Below are 23,795 nucleotides of genomic sequence, written 5' to 3' on the forward strand. Positions count from 1 at the left end.
TCATTGAGACTTTCAAAATTGAAGGTTCTTTTGCAAAAATTAAAAGAACTGCTGTAAATCAGAAACAAAAGCAGAAATTGCTCGAAAAGCTCAGCAGGTCTGGAAGCATCTGTGAAGAGAAATCAGAGTTAAGAGTTCGGGTTCAATGAGGAAGTTCTGAGGAAAGGTCACTGCAACCAAAATGTTAATTCTGATTTCTCTTCACAAATGCTGCCTGACCTGCTGAGCTTTTCCAGCAACTTCTGCTTTTGTTTTTTTTTGTAATTGAGTTTTAGCTCTTCTTTGTGTTGGTAATTGAGGTTCCCATCAGGTAATGGCTGATAGGATTAAATGAAGTGCGGACAGAGTCCAATTATTTTGTGTAGGTGGATGCTTAAGTGGAAAATACACACAGCCAGAGATGAGTTTGACTGTATAGTCTATTTTGATGCTGTAAATTCTATGTAGCATTATTTCTGTGATGAATTTGAGCACAATTATGAAATAATAAATGTAAACATCACACTGACGTTGCAATTAATTCAAAAAAGATATGTGACAATGAAGTAAAACAACTCGAAATTAATGAACTTAAACCAGACAACTAGAGTGGCAATGATCTGAAATAGAATCATTTGTCCATTAACAGCACACTAAAAAACTGATTTTTTTTCAAGCATTGCACAGCAACTGCACAGAAAGATTAATATTTTTAGTCTCGTAATGGACACTATACATCATGCACAGGAAACAAACAGCTCAACAATGGTAGTTAATGAAAAATAAATATTGAGTGGCATAATCTAATCCAAGCCACAGGATATCGAATGATCATGGTCCTGATGTTAGGAGAAGATTTGTAGACTTCACATCCAGTCAGAATTGACCAGAGGGTTGACGAGAAGTTTGGATCAGTGTAATGGAATCGGAGATGAGTAAGCATATTGTTATGATCCGGAACGGCGTTATTACTGAACAAGTCAGATTCCAGACAAAAATCTGACTTGATAGATCACATTCTGTTTTATTTTGGTTTTAATGAGATGGTCTTTCACTGTAATGTAAGCATGTAATGCTGCAGGTTTGATTTTAACTATCAAACAGAAATTCATTCAGCAAAAAAAACTACTTACAACATAAACTTAAAGATTTTTAAATACATGGTAACACATACTTGCATTAATCTCCAAAGACGTACTTTACAGCTCAAAAAAGAATCACCTTTACAGTACCCAAAAGCACTCCTTCTACAGCGCACATACCAGAAACATTTTTTTCTCTCTCATACCTTGATAGACTTAATTTAATAGTGAATTCAGTCCCTGGTCTGGAAAATCTGATAGCCTTTTCCTCGAGTTGACATGTATCTGAATTTAAGTGTTCTCAGCTTCAAATAAACTGCTACCAATCACATCTATCACTAAACTCCTTACTCTAAGGCAATCCCATTTAATCATCTTCACCCCTTCTAAGGAGTTCTGTTTTATACATCGATCTTCACCCAAATACTTCAGCAGAACTGCCCGATATTATGAAAGATAAAAACATTTTTTCAAGCTATGGGTAGCTTAAGCTTAAAACAAAAGCACCCTGACCTTTTAAATTGCAGCTGGTTTATCTTTGAACATAAAATTTCCCAATGGAACTGAAAATGCTTTAATCCTGAAGCTAACTCCTCCAAGGGTTTTAAACTAAATCACCATGACTACAGAAATGTCTATGAGTTAACCATGAAACTCTTCAGACTCACAGAAAATTCCACGCGGGTCACAATTTCAAAATTCAAAACTCCACCCATAAAGTAAATGATATTAAAATGTGTTTCATTTTTAAAAAGCCACACATCCAATATTAGAATATGAGTTAGTATGATTGATAAAGCAAGTTGCAGAAAGGAACAGGTCTGACAGGGTGCCTATGCATGCAAAACAGTAAGGCAGCTAGGGATGGGAGCTGCGGAATGGGTAAAAGCAAAGGGAGGAATACTCTAAGCAACTCCAACTGAAGTTGGACTGGGATCAAATTGACTACTTTGTAACTGAAGAATAACAGACATTAAAAGGATACAAGGTGCAACTGGTCAATGCAATGCAATAAGATATTTTTTGTTCCCAAATATGATACTTTGGATTTATGAGTTTGTTAATCATGCGGAAAAAGCCACAAAGGAAAAGAGAGTAAGACGGAATTGATAACAATTAAGATAAAGAGAATCACGAAGAAGAAAAAATTTAAAAAGAACAAGGGATTTTACAAAAGCCACCTGCAAGACAGGAAAGCTAATGAAGCAGCCTGGGAAGGGAAGAATGTTATACTGTAGCATTTGGTTCCAATGATCAATCAAATGTAAAGATGCATATTTATACAGCACTTTTACAACCAACAGACATATCAAAGAGCTTAACAGGCAATGGACTAATTTTTAAAGTGTGCAACACAGGAAACAAAACAGCTCATTTGGACTCGGCAAATTCCCACAGAGTAAATGCGATAATGAACAGATGATCTTCCTTTGTGATATTGATTGAGGGGTACATTTTTACCAGAACTTTTGTTTTCAGATTAATACTTGGGAAGTTTTACTTTCACTCGAATGCGCTAATGAGTATCACATCCAAAAGATGGCACCTCCAGTCATCAATTCCAACAGTGCAATGCTGAATACTGCATTGGATAATTAACTCGATTTTTGCGCTCAAAGCCTGTAGTATTCAGACGTGCGTGTACTCCAACTCAGCAGCAGCGAACATATAAGACAGGTAACAGGGTAAGTCAGCAGTGTGGACAAGCGATATAAATTATAGCGAACGGCACGCGGTGCATTAACGTGTTCTCACATTAATCTCAGAAGTTAGCGAATGTTATCATCTGCTTCAGTTTGGCCTTTATACCTCAATCCTCCAACTGTGACAGTCTTTAAAATGTTGTAATTTATTAAACACTACTGCAGTCTTAACCACACTGTGCTACGGGGTGTTTTATTTTGTAGCAAAACAAAAGGGAGCAAAGTCCCAAACTGATGACATTTGACATTTTGGTCGGAAGTGTGCGACTGCCTGAAAGGCATGAAGCGGTGTCCATCACTTAGTTTTACAGTTAAGGTGGCAGCGCTTCAGGCACTGCTGTGAAAACTAAGAATTGCAGATTGGCTTATTAAACACGGTTTAACAGAGGTATCCTTCAACGGTTTTTTGTTACCATTTAGAAGCTGGATTGACATTGAGATACCCGTGGATATTGCTTGCAATTGCCTATCTAAAAACAATGCAGAACCAGCTGTCCGGTTCCCTGCCACTTTCAAACTGGCATCTCCAGTAACAGGGTGCAATAATATTTCACAGGATGGCATCATTGCAGGTGCAAATTAAGAAAATCCCTAAAGTCTAATTATCTTCTTGTCGAATGTCAGCAAAAATAAGTTAGAGCTAATAATGTTGTACTGTACATAATCGCCAAAGACACCAAGAAGGGTGGTGCGGTTAAATAACTGCAGTAATCTAGCATCAGAGCAGAGTCCCCATGTGCTGTCATGGAGAGGACTGGGCACACACTGGAAATCGGGAGTGCCCCTGGGTTTCCGGCCTCTGCCTACCAGAGGTGTGTCTCAGTGAGTGGACGGGAAGCTGTCCAGACATTGCTGTCCATCTCGAGGAACAGAAAGGTCGAGCCGCGGTGTTTTCGGGAAAGCAGCCGCACACGGAGCGGAGAGCTCCAAGCAGTCACTGCACAAGCAACCACGGCGCTGGGGGAGACCGCTGTACATGCCCTCCTCTCGGACAGGGGGAGCTGCACTTTGGTTGCAAACTGGCGGAACAACTCTTGACGCGAGTGCACCCCAAAGATTAAAAACAATATTGCACCAGGTTGTGGGCGAATTTAGGTGAAGGTACAAATCTTGCGCCCGGAGACAGGCCGGTTAAATCCAAACCGGGCTGCCACCTCCATCCCGTTCCTTTATCTCCACACATTGAGGGACGGTGGGGGGGAGGAAGCAGTTACGGTATATGCGTTTTCTCAGAGACCGCGGCTCATTTTCTGTCTACTTCCTTGTGGCCACTATTGATGCTTCTAAATTACAACAATAACAGCATTTTTTAAAATGTTTTAAATCTGTCGAGGTTGCTAGCTGCCGTGAAAGCTTCCCGCTGCCTGTTGGTTCGGACTGAAGCTCCCTCTGCAGCAGCTAACAGAGAAAGAGCTGGTCACAGCCATTCTCCCCACTGAGCCGGCCTTCACCGCTGACACTCCGCCAGGGAAATCTGTCGGAAGTTTGCGATTGTGCTCTTGAGGCGGACGGCGGGATGGAGCCAGTGTTTTCCAGGTACTTTCTGGGCTGGGTTAGGCTGCCTAACTTTCTCTCAGCTAACTTGGCGAGTTACACAGTGAGTTGGGGGCTGGAAAGCGAACACTTGGGGGGGGGGGGGTCATTTCAGTCAACAGATTCAGTAAAAGTCAGCTTAGATCACGGCTAGGCAAAAATGGGGCTCATTGCAGCTACGAGAGAGAGAGAGATGAGTTTGTGTGGCCGTCCCACAGTCCACAGTTTGTGGCTGACTTTCCATTGTTGATTTAGGGGAAAAAAATGTTATTTTGTTTGTGAGAAACGCCGCCGTTCCAAGGATTGATAAACATAAAACACATATCGATCTCATTTTACTCTTTTTTTTATTGATTAAGCCTGATTCGAAAATCTCACACACTTTAGATGCCGTGTTCAGTTCAAAGCAGATCCAACCCACTGCAAGGACTGTGATGGATCATCATGGATTAGTCAATGTGACCCTCAGATCCAAAAGGTGACTTTATCTTACAGGAATGGTGCGACCCCATCAGCTGCTCACCGAGCTCAATTCCGGGCAACTTGCTGTTCAGGTTTATCGAAATTCTCAAAAAAAACCCACGACAGATTAACCTAGAGCTACTACAAAGTTCAGCTTTTTTAAGAGATACTAGTTTTTTAAAATGTTTGCACAAAACAATTTGTTTTTTTAAAAAGTGTATCTAACCCAGCGAGGCGACACGGGGATCTTACCGAAAATCGCTGTACGGGTGGATAATCCAATAGCCAGCTGTTTTGACCCGCTGCTGCTCCTTCTCCACCCCCTTCTGGCTGCCGAACATCCGCAGGGAGAACTTGTTCACCCCGGGCTGCAGCAGGGCGGTGAAGTGACTCTGCATGGTGCTGTACCGCGGGAAGTCCTCGCCGTCCTGGCCGAGCATCGCGTCGTCTCCCGCTCCGGCCGCTTCCACCTTAAAGCCAACCGAGTTGTGCTCTTTGCCGCCCGGCTGCAGCTGCTGCTGCTGCTGCCGGCTCCGGCTCGCTTCATCCTCCGCCTCCGCTCTCCCCCTGAGCGGTCCCGCGCTGCCATCCGCTCTCGGCTCCTTGCTGGGAGTGTCCATGGCGGGAGGTGAGTGCAGGCTGCCTGGCGCTCTCTCGTCTCCGTCCGTCTTGTCACATTTGGTGATGTCCTTGCTGGGCTCGGCTCCCCCGCTGCTGCTGCTGCTGCTGCTGAGATGCTCTGGGAGTTTGTTGTTGTTGTGGTTGCATCGGGTTTCTGCTGCTCCCCCTCCTGGCAGCACCTTCATCCTGATGCTCTGATTCTTCCCCCTGTCATCCTGCTTCCCCATCCTCCTGTGGGAAGGACTTCTTGCGGGAGGGTGGGGGAGGAGGTTTGTGTGTGTGTGACTCCTACCTGCCCCGCTCTCCTGTACCAGTGCTGTGGCTCAGTTCACCCATCAATCCAAAAACAAAGAGACAGAGAGAGAGGAAACAGAAACCGCGTTAGCCTGACACTGGGACCGCTCCAACCTGTCAGGACGTGACTCCACCACTCGCCATGCAGTCAGTGTGACTTTGAGCCGGCACTTCCCCGGTTAACGGGGACACTCCCCCCACCCACCCGGCCTAATCCAACACGACCGCTTCGGAATCCTTAACATTTCAATCACTTTAAGCGACACGAAATTAAAGTATTTCAGTCTTTTTCTGAAGAAAAACAAGCACTTTGTAAAGGAGTTTAAAACAAAACAAGCAAAATAAATGTTGGATCAATGAGGGGACCATGAGGGACAGTTCTGACAAGGAAAAGGCTATCGACCTGTTTCCTTTCATTCTCGCCGCTGTAGCTGCCTGCCTTACATTTTCTTGTTTTGTTGTAATGGCTGTTTGGAGGAGATATATTGTGGAGTGTCTTGTTCGACCACTTGAACCTGCTCCACCATGTCTTTTGATCATGGGGCTAATCTGTGCCCGAAATTAATCATTTCCTTGAATGTTGTAATCCTTTGATAGTCATACTCAGTAAACACCAGTCATCCATCTCAAATAACTGTCCAGAATAAAATAACATTTGTTAAGAATTTATGATTTTAACCTCAAAGTTGAAGATGGAGCTAAAAGAGCAGTAATTCTCCACCGGTTAAGTGTGACAGAGGGTCAAGCGGACTGGAGTGTAGAGATTGACACATCACCCACAGAGGCAAGTGCAAGTTAATGAGACCGCAAGAAGCAAACAAAATAATGGAGTTAACTTTGGCACGTGGAGAAATGGCTATTTCCCCTCAAAACCTGCTGGCCGGTAAATCATTAGAATGCATTTTCTAGCGGAGGTTAGGAGTAGATCAGAATGTCAGTCGATGAAAACGAGTCTCAGTGTGTCCGAAGGGCCTGTCTCTGTGCTGTATGACTCTATGACTCACATCAGCCTTCTCGAGAAAGCAGCCGCTGAGTTACAAATGCTGCTGACCTAGCCAGCATGACCAACATACTGGGAATGAATCGGACGAGTAATGCCAAACATACGTTTGAATTTTACCAAAGAGGCCAGTATCTAAAGGACATTAGAGAACCAAATTGTCTATTTTTTTTTCGTAACAATAAATGTTGGTTCAATGGCCACTATTACCAAAACTAGTTTTCAATTCCAGATTGTATCCATTGAACTTAAATTCCAGCTGGGGTGGGATTTGAATCCATGCCCAATAACACAGGCATGGACCTCTCGACTGCTGGTCCAGTGACCACCATTTCTACGTTTCTATAATCATCGTTATAATCTGCTATTCAGTGTCATCAAAAGCTTTTTATAGTATGGCCATCAGAATTGTACTCCAGGTTTGCTCTCAATCTTCATTACAGGTTCAGCATAACTTCACTACTTTTCAATTCTGTCCTTCTGGAAATAAAACCTAGGGTTTCAGTTTTGTTTTAATGGCTTTGAAATCATGTAGTGTGATTAGAGTATTTCTACTTTGGCTTTGCTTGAATCCTATTCCACAACTCGACTTGGCAGCTTCCAAGTGAATGTCACCAAAATATATTACCTTACATTCAGCCGTGTTGAACATCATTTGCTCGTTATTTGTCTATTCTGCAAATTATTATTGTCTTCCTGTGATTTGTTGCAGTGCTCCTCAACATTTATCAATGCTTACAGCCACAAATCCCCTACCTTCCCCCAAATTGGATTCAACCACAAATCATGATTTTAATTCTGAAGTACAAATAATTAATATAAATTATGAACAACAGTAGTCTCTACACTGATCCTTTCCAGCATCTGCCACTCTGGATAATTAACTTTAGTCCCACCTTCTGTCTGCTGTCTTGAAACCAGCCAACAATCCCCTCAGCCACATGTCTCCTGACTCCAAATTTGCTCATCACTTCTTCACAACTGCTTCCACTTAAGTTTCAAATGTTCCAACAATTTTACACAGGGCTTCTGATTTACTTTCTGTTTTTTCTCAACTGAAGCATTTGAGTACAATTTTACTTTTACATTTTCCCCTCCCTCTTCAAAATAATTCTATTTCATTTGTATTGCCTCTCTGTATTCATCCAAAAATGTAAGACTTTATACTTACCTACAATAGTCTTACATGCACAATTGTTTGCCTATTTCAGTCATTCTATATTTTGCTGAATTCTGTTATTCTGCTCACTCTTCACTGTTTTATAAAGATTTATATCATCTACATAGTCAAGAACAGTGTTTAATTTGGAGTACTGATTTCAGCAATGTGGCATGGTAGCTCAGTGGTCAGCACTACTGCCTGACAGCGCCAGAGTGCTAGGTTCAATTCTAGCCTCGCGTCACTGTCTGAGTGCCATTTGTACATTTTCCCCATATCTGCATGAGTTTCCTCTAGGTGCTTCAGTTTCCTCCCACAGTCTAAAAGATGTAAGTATTAGATGGACTGGCCATGCTAAATTATCCAGGGATGTGTAGGTTAGCCATAGCAGTGATAGGGAATTGGGTCATTGAGTCTGGATGGGGTTCTCTGCAGACAGTTAGTGTGGACTTATTGGACTGAATGGCCTGTTTCCACACAGTAGAGATTCTATGATATATTATGTTGATGTTGGAAGGCAACTACTGTAGAATAATAGCTTAAAAGGTTAAATTGCAATGACAGGGTTCTTTTACTCCCTTCAATTCAAAGCAATGTGAAGACATTAAGTGAAATATGTTAATCAATAAAGGGATTTAATTAGGTATGCACTGAGAAACTTGTCTTGGTCACTGAAACGCAAAACTAGAGGATCTGCAATAAAAATTAAATCTCGCCCTTTTATGAGTGAAATCAGGAAGCATGTTTTCAGCAAATTTCATGGAATTTGGAATCTGGAATTTTGTCCCTTCCCTCCCAAAAAGGTTGTAGCATTGTATCAAACAAACTGCCAGGTCCAGATGGCATGTGTTATACAGGTTTTATTTTGTATTATTCAATCATGTGATGTGGCCAGAATTTATTGCTCACTCCAAATTGCCCACGAGAATGTGGTACTGAGCTGCATTCTTGAAAAGCTGCAATCTAAATGGTGTAAGTATACCCAAAGTACTGCAACATAGAGAATTCAAGGATTGGAACCCAGCGACAGCAAAGGCATGGCAATTTTGTTCCAAGTCAGGATGTCACTAGGAGAGGAATGTTGCTGTTCCCAAGTATTTATTCCTCTTGATAGTAGAGGTTGTATACTTTGTCAGTGTGAGTATCACACAATCATAGAATCCTTATAGTGTGGAAGCAGGCCTTTTGGCCCACTGAGTCCACACCAGCACTCTGAAGTGTATCCCACCCAGACTCATCCCTTACCATACCCCTGTAACCCTGCCTTTCTCATAGCTAAACCACCTAGCCTGCACATTTCTGGAATAGGCAATTTACTGTGGCCAATCCACCTAACCTTCACATCTTTGGACTGTGGGAGGAAACTAGAGCTTTGGAAGGAAACCCACATGTTGTTATAGGTCTCTTCATTAATTGTTGTAGTGCATCATGTAGCTTTTTTTATTTGGCTCATGGGATGTGGTTGTCACTGGCATTTATTGCCCTTGTCTTATTATCCAGAGGGTAGGTGGGGAACTGGTAACATGTCACCCAGATCAGGTGAAGGTGGTAGATTTCTTCCCTAAAGACCTTCAGTAAATCAGATGGGTTTTAAAAAAGTAATTGGCAACGGTTACATAGACACCAGAGGTTAGATTTTAGATTGCAGAATTTTTTTCATTATTAAATTCAAATTTCACCGTGTCACCTTAACTCCACATGCTGCCAGTTTTAACTGTTTTCTGGGGAAGAGAATTCCACAGACTAATGACCCTTTATGAGAAAAATTAAATTTCCTTATCTCCATACTGAACATGAGAACTTTTATTCATAAACTGTGCCTCTTGATACCGATCTCTCCTACAAGTGGAAGCAGCCTCTCAGAATCTACCCTGTCTAGTTCAACCTAGATTACTTACAGTAGTGGAAACAGGCCCTTCAGCCCAACAAGTCACACCGACCCTCTGAAGAGCAACGCACCCAGACCCATTCCCCTACATTTACCCCTTTACCTAACACTATGGGCAATTTAGCATGACCAATTCACCCAACCTGCACATTTTTGGATTGTGGGAGGAAACCAGAGCACACCCACACAGACACAGGGAGAATGTGCAAACACCACACAGACAGTTGCCCGAGGTCGGAATTGAACCCGGGTCTCTGGTGCTGTGAGGCAGCAGTGCTAACCATTGTGCCACCGTGTCGCCCACAGTTTGTTCAGGACTTTAAATATTTCAATTACATTAACTCTAAAATTTCTAAACTCCAGTAGATTGATGCTAACCTGTTCAACCTTACTTAAATAAAATAAGCTATTCATCCTCAAAGGAATTGAATGACCATATTCTGAGCAAGTTTAACATAATTCTATTATTTATCAAATAAGAAGTGCAAAGTTTTATGAAGTATTTCAAGTGTAATCTAACCAAGATCCTGTTCAGCTGCTGTAAGGCTTCACTACTCTTATTTAAGTCCATATCCACAGAATAATAGCCTGGAGCTCTGGATTACAAGCCTTGTGATATCATCATTTCACCACCTCACTTTCATAAGTGTAGTGAACATCGAATTCCATAAGACCATAATAAGATGTAAGAGCAAAATTAGACTGAGGTAAAAACAATGACTGCAGATGCTGGAAATCAGATTCTGGATTAGTGGTGCTGGAAGAACACAGCAGTTCAGGCAGCATCCAAGGAGCAGCGAAATTGACGTTTCGGGCAAAACTGGAGGCAGGTTTCTGATCCCTTGCCATAATCCTTTAGCGAAGCAACTCCAGAGGCAAATGGTCTAATTTTGCATGGATTTTGGATTAGTGTTGCTGGAAGAACACAGCAGTTCAGGCAGCATCCAAGGAGCAGCGAAATCGATGTTTCGGGCAAAAGCCCTTCATCAGGAATTTAAAAAACCTTTTTTATTCTATGGTATACTTTTTTTATTCCTGATGAAGGGCTTTTACCTGAAACGTTGATTTCGCTGCTCCTTGGATGCTGACTGAACTACTGTGCTCTTCTAGCACCACTAATCCAAAATCCATGCAAAATTAGACCATTTGCCTCTGGAGTTGCTTCGCTATTCAATCATGGCTGATATGTTTCTTAACCCCACTCTCCTGCCTTCTCCTTGTAAAACCTTGACCTCTTCCTCCACCCACCCCACCCCTTCCAGTCAAGAACCTATCTATCTCTGTCTTAAATACATTCAATGACTTGGCCTCCACAGCTTTCTGGGCAATAAGTTCCATAGATTCTCAACCCACTGGCTGAAGAAATTCCTCATCATCTCAGTTCTAAAAGGTCATTCATTCATTCTGAGGCTGTACTGTTGTGTCCTCATCTCTCCTATTAGATTAAAGGATTATGGCAAGGGATCAGAAACCTGTCTCCAGTCAAGCTAGAGGTATGAGGTAAGCACAAAGCCACAGCACTCATAAAACAATTAAGAAAACACGTATGTTCACAAGGTTTGCATTTGTTTGTGTTTGAGGCATGTCAATGAGAGTCTTCACGACACGCTTGTGTTTCAGTATTTACTTGTTGTTCTGGCTTCTCTTGTGTTTCATGTATTTTGCATCCTGATTAAGATTATGAGCTGTTGTCATGTGATATTTCCACCCTAGGGTCTTGACTCTAGTGAGGATGGTGTGATGGGCCTTTCTGAAAGTAAAATGTGGGTCTCTCTCTCGAGCTCTCCAGCCCAGAAGAGAGCACTACTAGCAGAACAAGTTTTCACCCAAAGTTTTCTCTGTGACTGACATAAAATGGAGTTGGCCACAAAAAATGTGGATGTAAAGTCCTGGAGAGTGTTGCTGAACAAAGCAACTTTGGAGTACAGGGTCATAGTTCCTTGAAAGTGGAGTCAGAGTGAAGGATAGTGAAGACGGTGTTTGGTATACTTGCCTTTATTGCTCAGTGAATTAAGTATAGGAGCTGGGAGGTTATGTTGTGGCTGTAAAGGAGATTGATTAGGCCACCTTTGGAATATTGTGTACAATTCTGGTCTCCCTGCTCTAGGAAGGATGTTGTGAAACTTGAAAAGGTTCAGAAAAGATTTACAAGGATGTTGCCAGGAATGGAGAGTTTAAGCTTTGGGAGAAGTTGAACGGGCTAGGGCTGATTTCTCTGGTGTGTCGGAGGCTGAGGTTATGAAGGACATGAATAGGGTAAATCCACAAAGCCTTTTCTCCAGCACAGGGGAGTCCAAAACTAGAGAGCACAGGTTTAAGGTTAGAGGGGGGAAAGATTTAATAGGGACCTAAGAGGCAACTTTTTCACTCAGAGTGTTGTGTATAGAATGAGCTGCCAGAGCAAGTGGTGGAAGCTGGTAGAATTACAACATTTAAAAGGTATCTGGATGGGCATATGAATAAGAAGGCTTTAGAGGAATGCGGGCCAAATGTTGGCAAATGGGACTTGATTTATTTAGGATATCTGGTGAGCATGGATGAGTTGGACTGATGGGTCTGCTTTCATGCTGTATATCTCTATGACTGAGCAATTATCAAAGTTTAATCAACTCCTAATTAACTTATTGGTGAAGGCAAGTGGTCCTCTGCTTTCTTGCTTGCCTTTTTGAATTATCAGGAGTTGGTGGGATAATATCATTGCACCATATTATATATAGGTGCTGGGTGGGGGAGACCAAATTGACATTGTTAAATATAGGAGAAAATGAGGACTGCAGATGCTGGAGATCAGAGTCGAAGAGTGGTGCTGGAAAAATACAGCAGGTCAGGCAGCAACCGAGGAACAGGAGTCAAAGTTTGGAACCTAGTGAAAAACATATGCTCAAAACGTTGACTCCCCTGCTCCTTGGATGTTACCTGGATTCGACTCTGTCAAATATAACCCAATATTTCTTATCTAAGACCTGAGTAGAATTGAAGAAAAATTGGAAGTGTGGTAAGTCTTAAACAAGTAGGAACCAGGAAAGTAAGAAAGGGGCATCAAGAGAAGGGAAGCCCTCTGACAGGATAGAAGTCACAATGTTTTAAAGAAATGTCACTTTGATGTAAAAATCGTGTTTGAGTTGGTTGTGAATGTGCGATATGACTGATGAAGGGCTTTTGCCCGAAATGTCGATTTTCCTGCTCCTCGGATGCTGCCTGAACTGCTGTGCTTTTCCAACACCACTAATCCAGAAACTGAATCATATCAAACTGCACCAATTTAAGACACTCGCCTCTGACTTCGTCCTATTGAAAAACATACAACTCTCATCGATTTAAACCAAAACAAAATAATTTTTTTAAAAACTCGATTCACCAACCTGTCCAATTGAACAAAGTCTTTAGTTGTTTCATTTGATATAATCACATGAAGGATAATTTTGGCAAACGTGTTAGTCACCAATTTGCGTTATTCTTTTCCACCTATCACATGACGAGTTTGTGGTCTAAACATAGTGTTGGTAATTGTTGTAATCTTGACGATCTTTACTTTTAGCTGTAGTCTTGTGAATGTCCTCACAGATATCTCACAGTTGGCTATTTTAAGCTTCTTTAAGTACTAGTTGTCAGTTTGATTTACTTGAGCTGGTTTGATGTTGAGATTAGCAGTGACCTTCAGATATGGTACTTCATACAACTAGATTCCTTTATAACATCTGGGATACCTTGCATCTGTATCAAGGGTCCGACAATGGAGAAATAAAGCATATAAAAAGCAGTACTACGTCATCCAAGACTAATAGAATGCTGTGAATTCGGGGAACATATAAATAATGTTCTTTTTTCAAGACATGCTGGTGTTGGCCTGCAGCTGCCGATTTAGACAGTGAAAGACCAGTGCAATAAAGTTGGGGCAGGTATAAAAGGACATGGGACGCAAAAGTATCTCCCTTTGAATACGTTTCGAATGTTTTACCTTGAAGATAGAACAGGAAATATACAACAAATATTGTCTTTTTGAAATGAAGTCTTATATATGTTCAGGTTTTGACTTAAATTCCAAGGACACAAACTGAAGTGGTTGATCTGCTTTGTAATAGCTTCCAAATGCATTTTATCCAGATTCTTTTGTACATTTCATCATTACAGTTTGTGGGGTAAGTGTAGTTCTCATTCATCTTTATTAGTGCTCTTCGTATACCCACAGCCACATATGTTCCATGTATGTACATGTAATACAACATTTTATTGCTTGTCTTACTAACTTCTTGGTCTGCCCAGTAGCTGTGCGGTCACATACCGCATCATGTCAATGCCCAAGGGTTGACAAATTGCCCAGACTCCACCATGTTTGCATTCAGTTGGAAGTAAATATAACCACCATTCCAACACAGCCCAGTATTATTGCAATATTGCAGAAGTCATTCTCATAATAGCGCTTCAACTAATATACTGGGCCAAACCTGGGATTTGAATATTGGAAGAGGCTACATGAAGACAATAAACAAGACACTTTGCCCACCGTATAAACAGAAAGGCAAGTTAATGTGTTTGCTGTCAGTGCATATGAAAGGCAATGATTTATTCTCTCATAAATTACATAGCATTAATGCAGTCTAGGTATTGGAAAGTGCCCTTACGAAGGAAATCCATACAATATTTCTGAATTCTATCGTCAATAAAGTCTGCTATTACACACAGTTAAAGGATATTCATACGTGAATAGGCACAATTAAACAATTGTCTAAAATGTGCAATAAAATAAAGACTTAAATCAGCATTTAAGCTTGTGGTGAGTACAATAACTACGTTTAACGATAATTAAGTTATTGGTTTACTTACATCTTATTCCCAAATATTAACTGAAACGCATTTGAGCGGAATTGACGAAAGATTAATGTAATAATAGACGTCAAAATGAAGACCACACCGAATTCTGCACAACGTTTCGGCGGGACAATCTAACTGGACTGTAAAAGAAGCGAGAATTCAGGTTTGATGATGTTCGGGGCCATGCTGCTTTATTCCACAGGGATTACTTGGCTAATTCTATTAGTTTTTGTTTCGATGCCATTAGGATGCCAGGAGCTGCCGATGTCCAAATTAACATGAAAAGTCAAGGGAGGCTGGGATTTACGCCGAGACTCAAAGCAGTGTTGGACTCCTCCCGAGCTGCAATGTTACACCGAACCCCTTCTGATCTAGCTTCAAGCTGCGCTCTGACAACGGGGCAAAACGAAGAGCGGAATAACTGGTATCTTTACATTCAAAAACAACTGGTCAAAACAAGTCCGCTCAGCTGAATGCTTCTTCCTTGGCTGATTTAAAGACAAATCTTATTTATATTTTGTTAAACCTCTTCCCTGCCTGTGTCTCAGTTACTTTTTGACTAACATGCTGACGATCCGATATTCGTGCGCTGCAGGTTGTAGAGAGTTGCCTACATCTTCCTGGTGCTCCTGAATCCAGGGAACTCATTTCCCGAAGTATTTAGAACAGAAGTACAGTCTGCTAGGTCCCTATGCTTAGATGCTTGCTTAGCTGAGGTAAGGCTGGGACGTCATTGCTTACTTTTCCTCGGAAACCTTTTTTTTCTAAAACCGAATTGAAACAAAGCAGAAAGAGTGAACAGAATACGGTTGATCAGAAAACATATACATCAGGATCTATCTTGGAAAAGCAATTTAATCTGTCGGCATTCACAGAAACAATCTATTTATGGTTTAGGAACACTTAACAATTTCATATTTCAAAACATGGGATTTTCTACCTTAGCAACTTTCTGATGCGGGGAGTGATTCCCGTGTTTCGTTTAAAAGCTGTCTAATGACTTGCACGCAAACATCCTATCCTTTATAATCAACAAGGCGTGAACTAGCCTAAAAAAGCTCAGTCATGAGTTGCTTTCTCACCATTCTGCTTGTTAATAAAACAATGAAGTTGCATTTGGAGAGACAGGGGCATGGGGATAGTCGGAATGGTTTTGTGTATGGGAATTGGTGTCTCGCAAACATGATTGAGTTTTTTTGAGGAAGTAGTCAGGAGGGTTGATGAGGACAGAATGGAAGAAGTTGTCTACATGGACTGAGTAAAGCCTTTGACAAGATTCTGCAAGTAAACTAGATCGTAAAGTTAGATCACATGGGATTCAAGGTGACCTTGCCAATTGGATACAAAATTGTCTTGACAGTAGGAGACAGAGGGTTGTTTTTCAGACTGGCTGCCTGTGACCAATGGTGTGACCTGTTCTGCAGGAATTGGTGTTGGGTCCACTGTTGGATGCCATTTATATAAATTATTTGGATGGTTAGTAAGATTGCGGATAATACCAAAATGAGTGGTATAGTGGACAATGGAAAGGGTTATCTAAGCTTACAATGGGATCTTGATGAATTCAGCCAATAGACCAAAGAGTGACAGTTAGATAATTTGGATAAATGCAAGGTATTGCATTTTGGTAAAATGAACAAGGGCGGGACTTCCACAGCTAATGATAGGACCTTGGGGAGTGTTGTCGAACAGGGAGATTTAGGGGTTCAAGTACAGTAGCGCCTCGACTTACGAACTTAATCCATTCCAGGACCCGGTTCGCGAACCGAAAAGTTCACAAACTGAATCAATTTTTCCCATTGTTCGGATAGCGTAAGAATACTTGGACGTAGCAACGAGCGATGTTCACAGCGTGCGCCAAAGATGAACTGAATGAGATCATGCGGGGCCCGAGAGCTTTTGCTTTCAAAGCATGCGTAGCAAAGCAGAACAATGGATCCACGTGGTCGCACACAGGCTTTTTACATTTGTACCTTCGTTCATACCTTGAATTTCATACGTGCGTTGAAGCAAAATTTTACGTACAATCCTGTTTGTAAACTGATTTGTTCATGAACGGGGTCGTTTGTACATAATTCTTTGAAAGTTGCATCACAGGTAGATATTGTGGTAAAGAAAGCATTTAACAAGCTTGCCTTCATTGCTCAGACCATTGAGTATAGGAGTAAGATGTCATGTTGAGATTGTACATGACATTGGTGAGGCCACTTTTGAATTATTGTGTACAATTCTGGTTGCCCTGCTATAAGGAAGGATATTATTAAATTGGAGAAGGTGCAGAAAGGATTTGCAAGGATGTTAACAAGATTAGATGGCTTGAGTTATTGACAGAGGCTGGATAGACTGGGACTTTTTCATGGAACGTAGGAGGCTGAGGTGACCTAATAGAGGTTTATAAAATCATGAGGGACATAGATAAGATGAATAGTAAAGTTCTTTTCACTTGGGTGCAGGAGTTAAAAACTAGGACACATACTTATAAGGTGAGAAGAGAATAAATTAGAAGGGACCTGAGGGAGAACTTTTTCACACAAAGGGTGGTGCATATGTAAAATGAACTGCCAGAAGAAGTGGTAGATGCAAATACATTACATTTAAAAGGCATTTGGACAGGTACAGAAATAGGAAATGTTTAGAGGAATGTGGACCAAACACAGGTAAGTGGGATTGGTTTAGGTTGGGAGATTTGGTCAGCATGGACACGCTGGACTGAATTCTGAAGGGTCTGATTCCGTGCTGTACGACTCTATGGGCAATCGTTTCAAATTCAGCAGCACTTTGGTATTTATCTGCCTTATTTTCAATCTATGCACTGTGTAGATCAAGTCTCACTCAGTCTTACACAAACCTGTAAGCACATACAGTTGCTGGCCAGCCCAACTTGATTTTTTTTTAACTGATTTGCGTTTTATTTTGACTTTTCTTGGTAAATGCCAACTTTAATCCAAAAGTAAATTACACGGTGTGAAATGATCACTCGAAAACTGAGTTTGGAACTGCACATTGCCAGTGTCATTGTTTCATCTTTAAAAATATTAGAAAGCTACTATTGATGAATACTTTCAAGAGACATGAAGTCCAGAGTAGAAGTGAAATGTTACAGTGAGACTTGATTATGACACCTTGCACTTGTAGCTCACTTAGTTGTGTATTGAAAGGACAGAAGATTTATTTAATTTAATAGAACAGAATGAAGGATATTGGTTGTGTGTGGTTGAAAGAGGATGTCAGAATCAGTTCATTTTAATGATTACGTACAGTTTGTAGGCTATTCATTTTGTTGCTATTACAAAGTTTGGTAAAAATGCCAACCAGAGTTCATTAGCTGAATGTGGCATACTTCGAATGGGAAGACAGGAACTATTTGCTTGAGTTGCTGAAGGAAGCATATATAATCTGGTCAAGCTTATATTTGCTTGCCCTTTGAAGATGTTTCAGGAATTATTTATTGCCCCACGTTATTAAGAGTGCTTTTTCAGGCAATGGAATGCCTTTCATATATGGAAATGCTTTCCTATGTGAAAGAGTTAAAAAATGAGGTCTGCAGATGCTGGAGATCACAGCTGAAAATGTGTTGCTGGTCAAAGCACAGCAGGCCAGGCAGCATCTCAGGAATAGGGAATTCGACGTTTCGAGTTCCTGATGAAGGGCTTATGCTCGAAACGTCGAATTTCGTATGTGAAAGAGTTGCCAATCCAAAGTTGCCCAGTAATGTATAGAATCCAAATAATCTGAGCCCAATTTAGATTTCATACTCTCTGCCATATGGACACACCTGAGAATTTTAAAAATATTATATAAAAATGATTTAAAAAAAGTAAAACTGAACTTAGAAACCTTAGAGAACGAAGCATGGGAATTAAAATTAATAATTAATAATAAGGAACAAGGAAATGGCAGAGGAGTTGTAAATAGTTTACAATTCCAGATGAAGGGCTTTTGCCTGAAGCATTGAGTTTTCCTGTTCCTAGTATGCTGCCTGACCTGCTGTGCTTTTTCCAATACTACACTCTCAACCCTAATCTCCAGCACCTGCAGTTCTCACTTTCGCCTTGTCAGTTTTCATGACAGATGGCACTAACTACATTAGAAAGGGCAAAAATGGGGGAGGAAATAGGTATAATAACTATCACTAGAGAAAATATCTGAGGGAAACTAAATGAGCTAAAGATCAGTAAGTCTCCTGGACCTGAAGAGCTACATACTAGGATATTAAATGAAGTATCTACACAGAGATAACGAATGTACTCATAATTATCTTTCAAGAATCCCTAGATTCTGGAAAAAAGACCCAGAGGATTGGAAAGCCATCATTTAACATGCTTATTCACAAAGGGAGGATCAAAAATAGGGAGATATATATCAGGTTGCTGGAAAAGCGCAGCAGGTCAGGCAGCATCCAAGGAGCAGGAGATTCGATGTTTCAGGCATAAGCCCTGAAGAAAATTCTCCTGTTCCTTGGATGCTGCCTGACCTGCTGCGCTTTTCCAGCAACACATTTTTGAGCTATGATTCTCCAGCATCTGCAGTCCTCACTTTCTCCCAAAAATATATCAAGTAGCTTAACATCTGTCATTGGGAAGTTACTAAGTCTACTGTAAAGAATGTTTTAGCAGTTCAACCTGAAATGCAAAATCTAAGCAAAAGCAGAATCAGCATAGATTGTCATGAAGGGGAAATTACACTAACAATTTTTTTAGAATTCTTTAAGGGTGTAACGAACAGTATAGATAAAAGAAAACTGATAGATGGAATATATTTATATTTCCAAAAGGTGTTGGATAAAGTACCATATGTTAGGCTACTTATTAAGATTAATTATCTCCCTAATGGCATTTTGGATCTACCTGCAGCACATGGGCTGTAGCAGATCAAAAGGCAGTTCACCACCACTTTCTTAAGGGTAACTAGAGACAGGTAATAAATGTTGGCCTAGCCAGCACATTCCTGATGAAGGGCTTATGCCTGAAACTTTGACTCTCCTGCTCCATGGATGCTGCCTGATCTGTTGTGCTTTTCCAGTGCCACACTTTTTGACTCTGATCTCCAGTATTTGCAGTTCTCACTTTCTCCCAGCCAGCAACATCCATGTCCCATGAGTGAATTAAAAAAACAATAATAGCTCGTGTTAACAGTGGTAGCACATTGACATAGATAGAAGATGGGCTAACTAATAGAAGCTGGAGAGTTGAGATAGGTGAGCACAAATGAGGATAGCAACCTGTAATTAGTGAAATGCCTCAGGGATCAGTGTTCTGGCCACAATTATTTTCAATATATATATATTACTGATTTGGGATGATGGAAGCGAAGATACTATAATCAAGTTTTCAGATAACACAAAAAAAGGGAAGGCAAAGAGTGACAATTATACTAATAGATTGCAAAAGGATAAAGATAGGTGAATTGAATTATCAAAAACATGGCAGGTGGTATAAAATGTGGGAAAATGTGAAGTTTTGCATTTTGGCAGGAAGATTAGAGGAGCTGAATGTAATTTAACCAGAGAAAGATTGCAGAAAGCTCAGAACAGAAGGATTTGAGACTCTTCATGCACAGATCACAAAAAATCCAATATCACACAGTAATAGGGAAAGCATATGGAATGGTAGTCTATATTTCAAAGGGAATGAAGTATAAGAGTAAGGAACTTTAAATAAAACTATACAAGGCACAAGTCAGACCACAGCTGGAATACTGTGAACAGTTCTGGTCCCCTTATGTAAGGTAAAATAGGAGCAGTCTGGAGAAAGTTGATGCTGGGTATGAAGGGACTATCTTACGCAAGGAGGTTGAGTAGATTGGGCTTGTACTTAGTGGAGTTAAGAGAAATGAGAAGTGAGGTTATTGAAATGTACAAGATTCTTAGGGGGTTTGATAGAGTAAATGCTGAGTGGCTGTTTCCACTTGTGGGAGAAACGTGGATCAGAACAGTTAATCTCTGAGTGTCTGGTTGTCTGTTGAAGACAGAGATGAGGAGAAATTTCTTCCCTCAGAGGTGAGTGAATTTGTGGAATTCTTTGCAGCAGAGGGCTGTTTACATTGAGCTGCTAAGTATTTTCAAGGCTGGAATAGACAGTTTTAAAATCAGTAAGTGAAACAATGTTTATAGGCAAAAAGCAGGGAAGTGGATTTGGAATGATAGAATGACCATGATCTCCTTAAATGGCAGAGCTGACACGGTGATCTGAATGATGTACTTCTGCTCCTACATCTAATGGACAGTCTACCTGAAGTTGCAAAATTGATAGAGCTGAATTTAGAGTTCCATAACCATCAGCAAGGACACTCAGCAACCTAAAACTTTGAAATTTACCACAGATATATTTCTTCCGTACATCCACCCCATCCATTAGAATATTAGTTTCCAGCTTTATCTGCAACAAAGTGTGAAGAATTCTATCGTCAGTGACAGGTTACCCTTTCAGGCCTCATTAGCGAGCCATGTTGATTGATCAATCATTAATAGTGCACTGAAATACTACGACCTACATGGTTCAGGTATCAGATCATGAAGTCTACTAAATATGAGTTGACTCTATTCTGAATTGCAATCAGTGGATTTGCCAACTTCATGCTGCTTTTGTCCCAAATTTATGATACTGCAATGGGGTATTGGGAAGGGAATCAGCAAACCAGTAGCACATTAGCCTCTCAATTTTTCAAGATTGATATCTGGCAGCCAAGTGAAAACAAGATTGGCATTCTCTATTTGTCCCTAAGTGAGGTTGAGCACTAATTGTAGGACTGTTAATGTGTTTTCCATTTCTGTTTTGTTGTGGTAGAATTAAAAGTTCGGAAAGATGTGTTGCTAATGTTGCTATCTGATCAGCAAGTCTAGGATTTCTCTATCAATGAAAAGGCTGGTCTCAGATCAAAACTTTCCAAAATAGAAAGGAAACAAGCCTCTAACTGTAACTGGGTAAACTCAGGAGCATTAGAAATAAAATGGAGAATAAAAATAAAGCAGACAGCATGGCAGCAGCAGGTGAACGATACAGCACAAAGATGTTTAGTTAGTCAGAATAATACTTTGTATGAGTTCTACTGTTTGAAAGTAGTGTAACTTTAGTCGCAAGGCAAGCAGGTCATCTATAATTGCACTACAGTTAAAAGAGCTTAGTTACAATAATATAAGTTTCACTGAGTCGGAAGCCAGAACTAGAATATCTAATTTCAGCTGATGTAACAACAAAGCATAAAAACATGTTACATTGAAGATAATACCTTCCTGGGTATGACATCATGGACCAGCCTATTTGTTCAGGTTGAAGACTGAAGAAATTCCTTGAAGAAGAGCTAGAAATTCTCCTTGACACTCCTCCCTCAACCAACACTAAAAAAAAATCAAAAACAGAAATCACAGGAAAATCTCAGCAGCTCTGGCAGCATCTGTGGAGAACAACCAGAGTCAAAAGTTTTGGGTCCAGTGATCCTTCTTCAGAACTCAAAATACAAAACCAAAAACAGACTCATGAACATAATATGGTGGTGATTTATATTAAGTCTGAACGTGATTTAGTGCAATGAGAGACTGGTTGTTTAGATCTCAACAAAGGAAGCTGAGAAGCTATGAGAACACATTGGCTGTGGAGGATGTAGAAACTACGTTTAAAGTTATGATAGTCAACAGACAATGGTTAACTTTTATTCATGGATACAGACTTACAACAAAAATACTGTGCTTAGTTTCCCAAAAATCCAGCAAAGAAAGTATTCAATGATAGCAAACAAAAGGATTCAAGGATAATATTAGACCAAAAGTATAGTATTGTTTTGGGAGGGAGAGAATTATGGGGACAGACAGAATGGTTAAAGTGAGAATTGCCCTTCACTGAACATTCGGCTGGTAGTATTGGCCGAAAAAAATGCTAAGGCTGAAGATTGGGAGCATTTTAGATTCTGTGAAGGAGGATCAAGAAAAAATTAAGAAAAGGAATAAAGGGAAAACTGATTCAAAGCAAATGCTTAAGACCATAAGACATAGGGGTGGAAGTAAGGCCATTCGGCCCATTGAGTCCACTCCACCATTTAATCATGGCTGATGGGCATTTCAACTCCACTTACCTGCATTCTCCCCGTAGCCCTTAATTCCTTGTGACATCAAGAATTTATCAATCTCTGTCTTGAAGACATTTAGCGTCCCGGCCTCCACTGCACTCTGCGGCAATGAATTCCACAGGCCCAGCACTCTCTGGCTGAAGAAATGTCTCCGCATTTCTGTTCTGAATTGACCCCCTCTAATTCTAAGGCTGTGTCCACGGGTCATAGTCTCCTCACCTAACGGAAACAATTTCCTAGCGTCCACCCTTTCCAAGCCATGAATTATCTTGTAAGTTTCTATTAGATCTCCCCTTAATCTTCTAAACTCCAATGAATACAATCCCAGGATCCTCAGCTGTTCCTCGTATGTTAGATCTACCATTCCAGGGATCATTTGTGAATCTTTGCTGGACACGTTCCAGTGCCAGTACGTCCCTCCTGAGGTGTGGGGACCAAAACTGGACACAGTACTCCAAATGGGGCCTAACCAGAGCTTTATAAAGTCTCAGTAGCACAATGATGCTTTTATGTTCCAACCCTCTTGAGATAAATGACAACATTGCATTTGCTTTCTTAATTACAGACACAACCTGCATGTTTATCTTTAGAGAATCCTTGACCAGCACTCCCAGATCCCTTTGTACTTTGGCTTTATGAATTTTCTCACCGTTTAGAAAGTAGCCCATGCTTGTATTCTTTTTTCTAAAGTGCAAGACCTCACATTTGCTCACATTGAATTCCATCAGCCATTTCCTGGACCACTCTTCCAAACTGTCTAGATCCTTCTGCAGTCTCCCCACTTCCTCAGTACTACCTGCCTGTCCACCTAACTTCATATCATCACCAAACTTCGCTAGAATGCCACCAGTCCCTTCATCCAGATCATTAATATATAATGTGAACAGCTGCGGCCCCAACACTGAAACCTGTGGGACACAGCTTGTCACCGGCTGCCATTCTGAAAAAGAACCTTTTATCCCAACTCTCTGCCTTCTGTCAGACAGCCAATCGTCAATCCATACCAGTAGCTCACCTCGAACACTATGGGCTCTCACCTTGCTCAGCAGCCTCCCATGTGGCACCTTATCAAAGGCCTTTTGGAAGTCTAGATAGACCACATCCACTGGGTTTTCCTGGTCAAACCTACTTGTCACATCTTCAAGGAATTCTAACAGGTTTGTCAGGCACAACCTCCCCTTACTAAATCCATGTTGACTTG

General features: G+C 40.9%; 1 protein-coding gene across 1 annotated transcript in view; it reads right to left on the reverse strand.

Annotated features, from left to right (window-relative positions):
• LOC132818799 (potassium/sodium hyperpolarization-activated cyclic nucleotide-gated channel 1-like) overlaps positions 1-5,246 on the reverse strand; it is a 270,979-nt gene extending 265,733 nt beyond the window's left edge. The window contains exon 1 of the mRNA XM_060829894.1: positions 5,012-5,246. Coding sequence (XP_060685877.1) covers positions 5,012-5,199 — 188 coding nt within the window. The 5' untranslated portion in view covers positions 5,200-5,246. The remainder of the gene's footprint in view (positions 1-5,011) is intronic.
• Positions 5,247-23,795: the final 18,549 nt, after the last annotated feature.

Source organism: Hemiscyllium ocellatum, chromosome 1, assembly GCF_020745735.1.
Source record: "Hemiscyllium ocellatum isolate sHemOce1 chromosome 1, sHemOce1.pat.X.cur, whole genome shotgun sequence".
NCBI classification, from domain to species: Eukaryota; Metazoa; Chordata; class Chondrichthyes; order Orectolobiformes; family Hemiscylliidae; genus Hemiscyllium; species Hemiscyllium ocellatum.